The sequence below is a fragment of the Tachysurus vachellii genome, chromosome 26 (assembly GCF_030014155.1).
Source record: "Tachysurus vachellii isolate PV-2020 chromosome 26, HZAU_Pvac_v1, whole genome shotgun sequence".
Classification (NCBI taxonomy): Eukaryota; Metazoa; Chordata; class Actinopteri; order Siluriformes; family Bagridae; genus Tachysurus; species Tachysurus vachellii.
The window spans coordinates 9196143-9210925 of record NC_083485.1 but is presented as its reverse complement, the minus strand read 5'-3'; the positions used below and the strand labels follow the sequence as shown (position 1 = coordinate 9210925).

General features: G+C 38.8%; 1 protein-coding gene across 1 annotated transcript; it reads left to right on the top strand.

Moving 5' to 3' along the window:
* The first annotated feature begins 2072 nt into the window (after positions 1-2072).
* Positions 2073-14689, top strand: adamts8a (ADAM metallopeptidase with thrombospondin type 1 motif, 8a). Its single transcript, XM_060863108.1, has 9 exons — positions 2073-3033; positions 4697-4936; positions 6108-6240; positions 6750-6917; positions 8635-8930; positions 10706-10892; positions 11018-11190; positions 11395-11570; positions 12061-14689. The coding sequence occupies exons 1-9, from the start codon at positions 2317-2319 to the stop codon at positions 12794-12796; spliced, it is 2826 nt and encodes a 941-aa protein (XP_060719091.1). The 5' UTR covers positions 2073-2316; the 3' UTR covers positions 12797-14689.
* Positions 14690-14783: the final 94 nt, after the last annotated feature.

The window sequence follows — 14783 nt, the reverse complement described above, 5'->3', positions numbered from 1 at the left end:
GCATGATTTATTTATCTGTTTGTTTGTTTAAATGCATTAGATGGCTGCCACATGACTGGCTGATACGTTAGTGGTTGGAATGTGTTAGTCAATAGGTTAGTGTATGTGCGCTCCATCCCTTGTCATTCGTTTTTACTGTCTGTGTGATATATAAATGGATTTTCATTTTTCTTCGTCACATAAGATATCTTATTAATATGGTTTTAAATATAATATAGGGTTTGGAAATAGTCAGAGAATTTGTTTTGGTTAATAGGACACTTGAACATATGCATATTGTGATCAACTACTCCAGCTTTGAACTTTACTCACAAACCACTTTCAGGAACCACTTTAAGCTGGTCAGGGTTGCAGATGAACCAGAGCCGATCCCAGGAACACTGTTAATGAGGAAGGAATACACTCTGCATGGAACGCCAGTCTGCAGGCCACAATGCACACACACATCCATATCTAGGAGAAATTTATCCTAGCAAACCCATCTACTAATGATAGGTGGAATAAACACTACAGAACTTGGAGAAAACAAACATGGACGTTGGAAGATCAATCAAGAAATCTCCACACAGAAAGTAACCCAAGCCTGAGTCAGCAATGCTCCCCACTGCACCACCACACCATCTATTTAGTGTTAACCTTCTGTAGACTGCTGTGTATAAAACTTCATATGGTTCACAAACTCTCAATGATCACAATGGCTGAGTGCTTGAGACAACAAGAACAACAAATTAGTAATTCAATCTGGGAAAATGAGCAATATGTCAGAAACAAAGTACAGAAATTATTTTCATGAAAAATGACACTCATAATTAAAGGTCAGACCTTGATTGTTAATCTAGTAGAATAACTTAAGGTTCTTTTTGAACCTTATAACTAATAATCTAGAATCCTTTATAACGGGCCCTGAACCCTTAACTGTACAAACTGTTTTGAAAACGCCTTAAAGAACCCTGTTCCACATGTTGATTAAAACCTCTAGATGTAATTGAATTGTATGCATCTGTTCACAATGCAACCAAGATAAAATATGCTGAAGCTTGTGCATGTAGAGTCTTTGTTATACAAACGTGCCATCTGGTGGTGAACAAACCCGAGATAGAACTTGAGCTAAACATTTCCTGATGCTTTAATGACAATGGATATCAATGATCTTTTGTTGTTTTCTCCTGACAGGTAAATGAGCTTGTTTTGCTTTTTTTTTGTTGCCAAAAAAAACAATATTTTGTTTGCTTGTTTTGTTCATTTAGTTTATTTATTTTTACCATTTATTTAGTAAGAAGCGTTCAAAAGCAGAAAGCCACAGTAAAAATGGTGCAGTGGCGCCTCCTACTGGATGTTTGATAATCCTTAGATAATCGTAATCCAAATGTTTACAAAGTAAAGTGCGTTGCTTCCCAGACTCCCAGGGTCCATCCTAAACTTCGTGCCAAATCTATTTTGTTTTCATGCATCCTCTAATTTTAACTGCAGTCTATTGAAGCAGTTTGTTATTTTATACTCTCATAGGCAGGCATTTTATTAATAACAATAATTAATTGAATTGATCAATTGTTTAATTTGCATGTGTTCTCTTTCTTTCTTTCTTTCTTTCTTTCTTTCTTTCTTTCTTCTTTCATAGCCTAACCTGCAATAACTTTGTATTGTTCAAACTATTGTTTAAATCACCTTCATTCCATAGATGAGTAGCTGTGAGTGAATGACTGTGTGTCTTACAGCCAGTCATTCGCACCACTATAAACTTGTCTGAGCTGTAACTGTGCCAAATAATATATTTTGGTCCAAGGCCATTTTTTTCCAGCCCATTATGATTAAAAATAGCCTAATTTGCGGGAAACATTTCGGTCGGGAAACACTATCACTGGGGTAAAACATTCCACGCACCAGAGCACTGTGTGTGTGTGTGTGTGAGTGAGTGTGCAGTCGGGTAATAATAGGTAGCATTGCACTGTTCAAAAGGGGGCGTGGCCGGGAGTCCCCATTGGATCGGCGCACTCACGGACCGCGAGAGTATCGGAAATAAACCGCGCAAGTTCAATAAGATTGCGCGTGTATAAATACCACCGACAAGGACGCGCACACACACTGAGTGCACACAAGTCGAATAGCGTTTACCTCAATAGCGACCTCATGTTCCAAAGTGTCGCTTTGGTCTTTTGTGTGAATGGGCACGGGGCAGTTTGTTTCAACTCGAACCGGTGATTTCTGTTAGTTTTATCACGTGCAATTATCTGATTTTGTTCAAATTTTCTGTTTTTGCATTTCTATTTGAACGTAAGTAGAGGATTAAGTTTTGGTATTTTGTCTGACAGTATTTGTATGTCACCAGTAACCATGATTTTCACCGTACATTTCATCTTGGCCACTGTTCTGTTCGCTGGACATCTGAAATGCAATAGTGTGGATTTGGACGAGACTGAGACAAGACCTGTCAAAGTTTCTTTAAGGAGAAATGGCCTCTGGGGACAAGAGAACTGGGAGGTTTTCCAAATTAAGGCGTTCGGGCAGGTTTTCATGCTGTACCTGAAGCCGGATGACAGTTTCATGGCTCCTACGTTACACGTTCAGCGCGTAAAAGTGAAACATCTCTCGGCTGTTACGAACGTCTCCGGGCATGAGCGCGTCCTGGAGGATGTACTGCCTGATCCCAGACACAGCGAGAACGATCTCAGGAGCTGTTTCCACACGGGAACAGTAAATAAGGACGAGGAGTCGCTGGTCTCCGTCAGTCTCTGTCGTGGCATCCGGGGAACTTTTGTAACGCGCGGTCAAGAATACTTCATTGAACCGGTCGGTGCGCGTAATGGAGACGCCAGGAGAACTTTCTCTCAGCCTCACGTAGTTAAAAGGCGCGTGTTCTCCAGAAAGCACGGTGTCGAGGCAGAGGAAGAGGATAACAGTTACGTGATGCAGACTACAGAATATGAACAAAAAGACCAAAAACGTGAACGGAGGTTCGTGTCAGCAGCCCGGTTCATCGAGACCCTGGTGGTGGCGGACGCTTCCATGACGCGTTTCTATGGAGATGAGATCAAGGTAGTGGCAGTTCTTTTCTAATAAGGGTTCTTTAATAACACAATAACCTGAACCCACCTGCGCTAAGACGCCTTCCTTTTATCAGCTACTGTTAAAGCATTAAACTGGTGTAATCCATATAATATTAACACTGATTTTAAGTTGGATTAAGTCGCTTGACGGAAAAATAGTGCCGTGGGCTGCGCATATGTGATCCGTTACCGTAAAATTCTGTTTAAAATTCGTGTTAATAATAAACACGTCTTCATGTTTTCCGTTTCAACTGAGATATGACACAGATTCCAAGAAACGATTCGTTCCGCGTGGGCGGAAGCAAAGAGCAATGCGTAATGGAGACGAAGCTCGCGCGAGGAAACCGGGCAGAACCTATGATACATATCACAAACAGCATACCGTAACTAATACACTTCCACATTAATGTGCTTGTCCTGTGAGCTTCATATCTGTTTGCCCATATTTTTTTTTTTTTATTTTATTTTGAGTGGCACAGTGTCACAATCCCAAATGCACGCTTCTACCACACACTACTTTTAATTTTAGACACAATATAACCCTCCAGTCTGCGGAATAAAAGTCAACTTTTCCTGCTCTTCCTCATCTGCTTTGTGCAACTGCCAAGTCTAATGCTCGTTCCCTGACTGTTTACTAAAACTGCTGTTCTTTGCGTGAATAAGACCACAAGATCCAGTCATGTTTATCATCTCAGACTTTGCACACAAAGTATGTGATCACAAATGTTTACCATGCTTCTAGTTTTGTTGATAGTGTTTTACCATCATTATGTCTCCCTGTAAACAGAGGATGCAGGGAAGAATTTTTTTCAAAGTAGGCTGTTGATACTTCCAAATTGTGTGCAGACAACTTAAGATGATTGCTGGATAAAAATAATTGCTTATATGGTGCCTGTATTTTCCCTTAAGAGATAACATTAAGAACTTACATTACATGATAATTTTAGGGTCACCTTGTTGTCATTCATCTTCCCAACAGTGAATGGGTTATATTGGGAAACATTCTCAAATCTTTTTATCTTTAGTATGTTTTATTCTGCTCAGGGTTGTGGGGAGGCTCACATCTCAGGAACACAATGTATTAGGAATACAAAGAGAATGCAAAGCTGAATAGCTGTGCCTTACACACACATTCACTCATTAATTCACACCCAGAGCAATTCAGCATAGCCAATAAATCTACCATCGCGTTTTAGGTAGGTGGAAGGAAACTGGAGAACCTGGAGGAAACCCACATGGACACAGAAAGAACATGCTCAATAACAATGCTTCTTGTTTCAGATTGATGGCAGAATTAGTCTCTTAAACTGTGTTATTATTAAATGTGAGATTTACATCTGCTGTGATATGATAAAGAAAGGCAAAAACTCAAGATACCTATGAAATAAAAATGCTGGCATTAGAGACTGGAGTTAGATACAGCACCATCTGGAAGAGAGGGGAGGCCAAGAGGAGTTTGTTTTTGAGCCATTTCCACCCATTTTATTGACAGAAAAAAAACAAAAACAGATGAGTTATATCTAAACATTTGACTTCAAGAGGCTTGTAGATTTTAGTGGCTGTACTGATACTCATCAGCTGTACATTACTTGAACCTTCAAAAAAACTAAATTGTAACTGACCTACTATAATTTTCTGCTTTTTCTCTGTAGCATTACCTATTAACTGTAATGGGGATGGCTGCAAAACTGTTCGGCCACCCTAGCATTAAGAACGCAGTGAGTCTAGTAGTGGTCAAGATGTTGGTGGTGGAGGATGAGGATGTTGGACCCGGAGTGTCCAGAAATGGCGGAATGACCCTACGCAATTTCTGCAACTGGCAACAGCTCTTTAACCCAGCGAGTCCACGCCACCCTGAGCACTACGACACAGCCATTTTGTTCACTAGGGAGGTGAGCCATTCTCTCTTTTTTAAACTTGGCACATGTGAAAAACTTTTCAAACCAATATTTTACTTTAACATGAACCCGTGTTGTGTATCTACCCAAATGTAACCACTTTATCCTAGCCAGCCCACCAGAGTACCCTGCACACACAATTTAGAGTAGCTGATAAAACAGGCATGCATTTGAGTTGTGTGAAAAAAACTAGAGAACTCTGAGAAAGCCAACATGGAGACTGTGAGAATCCAAGGTCCACAAAACTGGTACAATGGTGACGCTGGAGCTGTGAAGCAGCAGCACTAGTCTCTGTGCCACCATACTGCCCTAATTCCTCGATTACTCTCTTTATCTGGTAGGCAGTAATGCTGTGGACTAATTTGTTTATTTATTATTGATATTATCAGGGACATTTAATTACGTGTTGGGAGGGACAATAAATAGTGGTATTATTAGTAGTATTGTGATACTAAACAAATGTATCATAAACAATGGATAGCTGCAATCATCCTAAACATTTTATTAATTGCAATCATTTGATCGTTAAGATGCTCAAATACAGGAAAATATTTTGCAGAATTTTGACCACATGGCTCATCAGACAGCACCTTCTTAGGTCAAAATAATGTAGCATGAGTGAGACTTTACTTCTGCCAAGTACAGAAGGTTACTAGTAAAATAGCTGAACCTAAAGCTGATGTTTGGCCAGACACCCTGTTTTTAAAAACAAGAGAATTCATGTTTGTCTCAGTTGCATGTGTCAGATGTCTAGCAGATTCAAAGCTGTCGCTACGTTTACTTTTTCTGTAGAGTCCTCCTTAATGGACAAGGTTGCTCAAGTCACTGGGGGCACACATTTGAGATAGGACCTGGTTTTGGAAGAGTGCAGACCAGCCATCACACAGTTAAATATCCTCCCTCAGTCTTTTTAGTCTGCCAATGTATTTGCTTCATTTTACGATGGAAACACTGACAAATATGTTTTGCTGGCAAGAGCCTACTTGGGGGGAAAAGGTCTGTCTGGAACTAATGGAGCGATGTCTGGATATCAGTGTTTGAAATCTGTCCCTCCTCTCCTCTCTTCTCCAACATGTTTCTTTTCGATCCTCTGGTTGTTTCTTAACCTGTCCATCTTCATTTTGAATAACTTATCTACTCTGCGCTTTTTTGTTTGCCCTTCCAGGATATATGTGGACATCAGCATTGTGACACCCTTGGTGTAGCTGATGTGGGAACCATGTGTGACCCCAAAAGAAGCTGTTCAGTCATTGAGGACAACGGCCTTCAGGCAGCCTTCACTGTGTCACATGAGCTCGGTACAGGTCACATACATACAGACACATGCACACACACAAATGCCACCAAATTCCACCCCATGCCTCCGTCTGACATCTCACGCCCGCTGAGTGTCTGGACCAGAGTGGACGGCCCAAATTTAGACTTAGCCATTCATTAACGTGTCTCTAACAGTCTCAGCTTCACTTGAACAGTTTCCATGATCATATTTGCGCCATTACAGAATGACCAAGCTGTAATGGCTTAAGGGAATATTTTTATTCCATTAGATCACCTTAATTGCAAAGCTGTTGGATTTAAGTTCCCAGTAAGTATGTCAGAGATAATTATGTGCGCATAAAAAACGTATTTCCAAACAACATGCAGTTTTAGTAGAAGCTGTGCTAAACAGGCAGTTTATGTGGTTGTGAGATATTCCTCGGACGCAGATTGCTGCTTTAAAATTTATACAAAAAAAATCCATATTCATACATCGCAGTGTCACAAAACTTAGACATAAACTGTTTCTCTTCTCTTTATCTCCTCCTAGGCCATGTACTAAGCATGCCACACGACGACTCCAAAACCTGTGAGAAATTCTTTGGTGAAATTGATGGACACCACTTAATGGCTCCCTTCTTTGTCCACCTCAACAAGACACTTCCCTGGTCACCATGTAGTGCTCTTTACATCACAGAGTTCTTCGACAATGGGCACGGTATGACCTCATACTGATCTCATCCTGTTTACATACAATTTCACAGACATCAGCCAGTGTAGATAAGCATTAAGCAAAACAAATTTGTCTGAGGTTTGTTTTTCTATAGAATTTTTCTTTGCATGTCTAAATGCAGCTTGTGCTAATACGCTAACTGAAAACAATGAAAGTTAAATGAAATGCACACTGGTGAATGATGATGTTTGAAGGGGGTATGACTCTGTTTTTACTTGATGAATACGTCTTTAATAGGGTGTCCGTTAAGGGGTTAGAATGCTATGAGCAATTTCTGTTTTTTTATGGTATAATAACACGCTAGATTATTTAAGTGGACACAAGACTGAGAAACAGCGTTCTAAGTATGTGTGAAAACGAGGTCTATTTTAAAATGATATGGCTCCTTTAAAATGAGGTTTTCAGTAGTCCTTTGATTTTTGGCACAAGTTCAGGTCCTAGTTCATCATGATCCAGAGAAAAAAACACTATCATTCAGTAACCATTTCAAGACAGTTATCCTAAACTTGAGGGGACCTCCCAAAACCTGAAGTTGTCATTATTTAGTTAAAGGAAACCTGCCACAGAAAACAAGCAGCGCAGTGGAAATCTATAAAATGGAGGTCTCTGTTTTACAAGTTTAATCACACTTTTTTCATACGTCTATTCTGCCTTTACTTGCTCCCTTACCACTAATAACAGACCTGAAAAACCACACTGTGTAATTTTGCTGAGAATGTAAAAACTAACCACCTATGTTCAGTATGCCCTCTTTTTTCATTTCTTTCTCTCTGGGTGTTTTTTTTTTGCCCTCACCACAATGTAATGTAGTCAGGTGACAGACACATGCCAGGCATGTCTGATATTGTTGCAGGAATCTGTTCAAGGTTTCCCATGTTTACTGTCTGTACAATCTCCTAGAGGAGTACCTCATACTCCAGTCTTGCATTCCCACATTGCCAGAAAAAGAGATCAGCGCATTGAAAAATAGCAAACATATTTTTGCCCGAGATTGATTTATCTGTCCGAATTTCAGTCTGAGCTCCGCTTCCTTGTGTCATCCTCGGTGACTCACACATTCTAGCTTTAATAGCTGTTTTCTCGCACTCAAACGCTGCTATTGGCAGGAACAGGCTGCCTCTACTGAACTTGGTGTCGCCACAGGTATAAAGAACACTAATAAAACGGCAAGCTTTAAATTTGTAAAATTGTTTTATTTATACGAGCTGTAAAATGACTGGTGAAAAGAGTCGAGTTTACTGAAGAATCCAAGTACATGTACAGAGTCTGGCAGTTTAAACCCTCTAGAATATAGCATTTGATTATATATGAGATATACGTGAGATATGATGGAATTGGGTTATATAGAGCTGTGTAATCGGCTGAAGTACATTCAACTGGAGCTGCATCATTATAGGTTACACAATGGAAATTTCCAGCTGAGACCATTTTGACGCACATCATGAAAATACTTCCCTCGAGCTACAATTCTGCACACCTGTTTACTCCGAATAAGACGTTTCAGCAAACCTAACTTACAGATGCTAGTGCTGCTGTGATTTCAGTGAATGGTGGATAAAAGAACAGACCAGCTGAACCGTATAATTAACTCTTCTGCTTTGTGTATAATGGCATGTGTAGTTTATTGAGACATCAGTGTAAATTTTTTAAGTGTTCATTTTGTGTGCGCTTGTGTGTGTGTGTGTGTACTTTCTGTCTTTAGGTGACTGTTTACTGGACATGCCAGACCAGACTATTCCCTTAAAGGATGAGCCGCTGGGCTACGTGTTTGGTCTGGACCGTCAGTGCCAGCAAGCTTTCGGGGAGGAGTTTTCCCGCTGCCCAAATGCCCCAGAGGACCAAGCATGCATCCAGTTATGGTGTCGTGAAGAGGGCAAAATACAGTGTACTACCCGTAACGGGAGCCTTCCCTGGGCCGATGGCACACCCTGTGGTGAAGACTGGAGCTGCCATAGGGGTGTGTGTCTCTCAAGCATATTGGCAGAAAAACGAGAGGAGGTATGTGCAACATAATTTGTATACGACTCATTTTGATTCAACTGAACAAAAATTCTAGTAATTGCTAAATTATTGGCTTTCAGACACAAATCCCTACATGGACAATGCTATCTTTATGTAACTGTATTGTTATTACTACTCTGATTCTTCAGTGTCTGTAAAGGTACCACAAGCTCTTTTACTGATTCAAACACTACATCAAATTAAGATCACAGTTTGCCCAGTCAGATATATCTAGCATAATGTTTAGGTGCTTGGACAATGAGTCAGACTTTTCAATTTTAGAAGTCCGACTGCTGCCATTGGAGCACTTCCGGGGCTTTCTCAGAACTTTCTCAAAAATAGTCAAACTACTTAAAACCTAGTTCCTGACTGACAGATAATCCTGTAGCCAGAGAGATAGAGAAAAGCAACAACTGGCAGGAGTGACAGTGAGAGAAAGAGCGAGAGAAAGAGAGAGAGTGTAAAATTGTGGGATGTGGTAGCATAGTGGTTAAGGTGTTGGGCTACCAATCGGAAGGCTGTGAGTTCTGGATAAGGGCGTCTGCTAAATGCTGTAAATGTGAAAAGTTGGATGGCTGCATCAACAGAATACTACTTTGGGTTCCACTCCTGTCAGCCAGGAACAGGAATCTGAGGCTTCCATGGGCATTGACTTGATTAAAGATCACCTGGTCCTTTGTCATTCTTCAACAGTCCAGTTTTGGCCCATGATAGCCTGGGATTTTTTTGCTTCGATGACAGAAGTTTAACATGTGGTCTTCTCCTGACATGCTTTATTATTTGAGTTACTATAGGCTTCCTGCCAGCTCAATCCATTCTGGTCCTTCTCCTCTGATTTATCTATTTAACAAGGTGTTTCAGCCTCCAGAATCTATAGTCACTGGATGTTTTGTGAAAATCAAAAGAAGATAGTAGTAGTTTCTGAAATATTTAAACCAGCCCATCTAGTACGAACAACAGTGACAACCAAGTCACAGCGATTCCATGTTTTCTTTATTCTGATGGGTGATGTGAACATCACTGAAGCTCTTGAGCTGTATCTTTGTGATGTTTTGAATTGCTGCCACATGATTGGCTGAAAAGATTATAATATATGTGTGTGAAAAGGTTTTGGCCCCCTTCCTGATTTTTTTTACACTTTTTCACACAGAGCCATGTGGGTTTGGATTTTGTTTTTACATAATAATAAAAACTGTTTAATTGTGTTATCTTTGATTTTATATATATATATATATATATATATATATATATATATATATATATATATATATATATATATACTGTGGTGTTATTTTTGTGCACGTTTGTCACACTTTAATGTTTCAGATCATCAAACAAATTTAAATATTAATCAAAGATAACACAATTTTTTATTAGGAACATATATATATATATATATATATATATATATATATATATATATATATATATATATATATATATATATATATATATATGTATATATATATGTTCCTAAGAAAATGGACACTAATTGTATATGTCAATAGGAATGTAAAGTTGATGTTTACAGATGTTTACAGTGTTTACTACAGTTTTGCATTTTATACTTATAATATATGCATTAGAAATTCAAGCCTGGATAATTTGATAAATGAATTATGTAAAAAGTGCTGTTATCTAGCCTTGTGTGAACTACACTACTGCTTAGTTACATGCTTTTCACATGTCACTTACCTAATTATAGTTCCCTAGATCCCTGCTTATTGAAAGTGAGGCATAGATGAGACATTATTTATTTTCTCGTGTTTCAGGAACCAGTCAATGGTAGCTGGGGTCCGTGGGGTACCTGGGGTCCGTGCTCTCGGACGTGTGGCGGTGGTGTTGAGTTTTCTCGTCGTGAGTGCACTGATCCAGTGCCACGAAATGGAGGATCATACTGCATGGGTCAGAGAGTAAAATACCAATCCTGCAACATACAGACCTGCCCAGAAAATCATGGTAGCATTTTATAAACACAATACTCCTACTCTCTCTTAAAAAAAATTAGAAATGCTTTTTAGGTACTATATTATATATCTTGTTTGGGGTTTATTGGCTTATTAATAGTCTTTTTAATTCCACAGGTAAGAGCTTCAGAGAGGAACAGTGTGAGAAATACAACAGTGATCGTTACTTGGACATGCATGGTAAAATAAAGCAGTGGATCCCAAAGTATGCTGGTGTTTCACCCAGGGATCGATGCAAACTTTTCTGCAGAGCCAAACACAGCAATGAATTTAAAGTCTTTGAAGCCAAGGTGTAGATTTCTTATTAATATTGTTTACATTTTTACATGTTTTAATAGATTACATGTTATAAAGCATTGATGATATTTTTGCACTCTACCAAACTATTAGAGTCTAGTACTCTATTTCCATAATAGTGATATTGTGCAGATTACAGTTGCTTGTTTTTTTGTATTTTTAAGTGTGAACACTTAAAACCATCTGTTGTTGATCAGGTTGTGGATGGTACAGCCTGTGGTCCAGATACCATGTCTATTTGCGTCCAGGGACAATGCATCAAGGCTGGCTGTGACCACATCATAGGCTCCAATCGTAAGCTGGACAAGTGTGGTGTCTGTGGTGGAGATGGGGCAAGTTGCAGAAAAATTAGTGGCACTCTAAACAAAGCTATGTAAGTGAGGAAAATCTCTTCAAATATTGCAAGATTTGAACACATACGATAGATAATCGAGTCTACACATCTATAAAATTCCATCTTTTTCCACCCATAATGTGAAATGACATCATATAAAAATGAAATGAAAACAACCCAGAAACATTTTTACAGAAAAATACAAAATATAAAAAACTTACATTAATTGTAAGTTTAATGAGCTGTAAAAAGCACCTCTTTTATAATTAGGGATGTGGCTATGTTCGAATTCAAATCTCATGTTCAATGGTAATCATCATACAGCGAATGATGTTTTCATCGAAAATTATTCTTATTAGCCCTAAATAAAGATCAGCAATAAAAATAGTACTAATTCAAAATGTGCCAAGCAGATCAATTCATTTATATATGTTGTAATTTCACATTGGAAAAGGTGTAAAATGTTCTGTCATGATTTATCTTGTTACTGGTATGAAGTTCTTTTACAAAAAGTATAATATTTTTACAGCTTTGGATACAATGATATAATTACCATTCCTGCTGGGGCCACCAACATCGATGTCAAGCAGCGTAGCCACAATGGCATCAAGCATGATGGTAATTACCTGGCAGTAAAGGCAGAGGATGAAACCTACATTCTAAATGGGAATTATTCAGTATCGACCGCTGAACAGGACATTTCAGTACGTGGTGCTGTCCTTCGATACAGTGGCTCGTCCACTACCCTGGAGCGGCTTCTCAGCTTCCATGTACTCCAGCAAACCATCACCATCCAGCTGCTGTCAACAGTAGGTGACACCTCACCTCCCAGGGTTAAATACACCTTCTACCTGCCTCGTGACCTACCCTTTAGCAAGCCAGACGCAGAGAGGAGCCTTTTCCCACATGTCATCCAGCCATTCGGAGGAGCCGAATGGGTCCTGGGTGAATGGTCCGAGTGCTCAAAGAGCTGTGGTGCCGGCTGGTCCAGGAGGAGTGTTGAGTGTCAGGACAGAACAGGATCCCTGTCGTTCTCATGCAACATTGAACTGCGGCCAACCGACATCCGACCGTGTGGTGACATGCCCTGTCCTCTATGGCAGATGGGACAATGGTCAGCCTGCTCTCGGACTTGCGGCACCGGTGAGCGGCAGCGCAGTGTACTGTGCATAGACTACACAGGCAAGACTGTGGAGCCTGGGAAGTGCAACCCAGATAAGAGGCCAGAGCCGGTTTCTTCAGAGTGCTTTTATCAGGACTGCTAAAACAGAATGATCCCTGCAACAAAGAAAAGGGTCAAGTGTTGGCAGAGGTTTAAGATCCACAGGGCAGGTAATGGATGAGAGAGAGCTATTAACACAACAATCTTCCTTTTAAACGGGAAGCTGACCATGCTTCAAAAGAATTTGTACCATACAAAATGGGTACAGAAATCACCTGTCAAGCCTAATAACGGCATTATACCTGAGGTTTCATCTATATGATTAATTCTCATTCTTATTCGTATTCTTCTATTTTATATTTTAATCATTTAAACACTATTTAATACATTTTCCTGCCCCATTGAGATCTACCTCAAACCATAAGAATGTAAGAATGTTGTAATACTAAAGGAAAGGATTCTGTTTTAAACTTTTACTACAATGGAATGTTACCTTTGCAAAAACCTGCTGAATTTTATTCAGATAATACTGGTCAAATACCTCCGTTTTTAATGCATTTCAGACCACATCAGACTGATATATTATTTAACTGAGTGGAAATTTCAAGCTACCTGAGACATGAACATACCGGCTTCACAAGTCAGAGTGTTCCTCTCTTTAGGCTTAGTCCAAATCCATCTGCCTTTTTAGTAGATAATTCTTCATACACATGCTTATTATTCACATGTTTAATTTATTTGCCAGTTTGTATTCTATAAAATTGTGTTTATTATTTGTTAACACGTCTCATAATTTAATGCTGGGTATTATGATATAAAATATTTCAGATTTACGCATTTCAACACTGGAATTTAGTACAGTCCTTAGCCACATAGGGATAAACAAACATTATATAGGCCAATGTGAGAGCTGTTGAATAGTGAGGGCATTTAATGTCTTAGTATCTGCTTTTAACGTTTGTCTGCTTTCTTTTCAAATTATCGAGCTGCTTTGCAGTTTGTAACGGTTAACTGGCTCAATCTAGACAATAAACTTTTTTTTTTTTTAATACAGCCAGGCCATCATACTGTTGTAAACAACCGTGTTAAGATATGGCCTTGATGTTTTCTAAAGCCACGTTTCACTGTGTTTTATATCACTATCCTCTGTTACACAAAACATACGAATGTATACATAAATGCAAATCCCTCTTGAGAAAAATATTTTCTATATTGTATGAGTAGAAAAGGAAAATCCGAGACTAGTCTTATGAAGTAATGTAGAGCAAAGAGACTGATGACCCTGCTCAACTGAATAAAAGGTTATTTTTCAGTAAAAGGTAAAAAAAAAAATTAGTTCTAAATCTGTGAGCTAAAAATATTGTGTATTAAAGCCGTAATAAACTCAACGATAGACAGTATATATTAAATTAAATTATACAACAGTTTGATTGGAGTTCAACAGCAGTGGTACATTGTACTGTGTCTATCATTCCACTTGTCGGTATTCAATACATACATTTCTAATTCTAGCAATCATTTGTTACCTAAACCTGTTACTGCGGGCTGTAAGTTACACGTTGAAATGCGGCAGTTTATCCAGCTTATTTTTGTTAACAAAAATAAACAAAATAAGTGATATTTCTTAAAAGTTTGCCTCTCTGTGGTTAGGACCCCCCCCCAAAAAAAAAAAAAAAAAAAAAACGAAAAAAAAAAAAACGAAAACAAATGCATACGGCCCCAATTTAAACGTGTTATTCCCAAGATCTGTATTTATTCTGAATATGATGTTCTGAAATTATGTAGATCTGAAACTAGAGCATTCTCTCTATCCCTTCAGTGAAGGTCTTTATGATGCTATTGTTATAGCTTCCTTTTTAAGGTATTTATTTTTTTTCTAACTTAAAACACCCACTTGTGTTTTATTTCTTGTTGCTGTTGTCTGTCCTATATATCTGAAATAATTCATTAAATGTGTCTGAACATGTTCAGTGTGTTGTTTTATTTGGTGTGATGCCTAAATAAAACCAGACCATGCTCAGTAAAAAAAAAAAAAATCTTTGTTTTATTAGCATACAGTTTGCTCTGTTCAGATGTCCTTTACTGGTGAA

Bases quoted from the DNA above. Each gene is read 5' to 3' on its own strand.
- adamts8a (XM_060863108.1), top strand. From the start codon at position 2,317: ATGTCACCAGTAACCATGATTTTCACCGTACATTTCATCTTGGCCACT. The intron at 4,937-6,107 runs GTGAGCCATTCT...TTGCCCTTCCAG, and splicing joins CCATTTTGTTCACTAGGGAG to GATATATGTGGACATCAGCA. The intron at 11,191-11,394 runs GTGTAGATTTCT...GTTGTTGATCAG, and splicing joins TTAAAGTCTTTGAAGCCAAG to GTTGTGGATGGTACAGCCTG.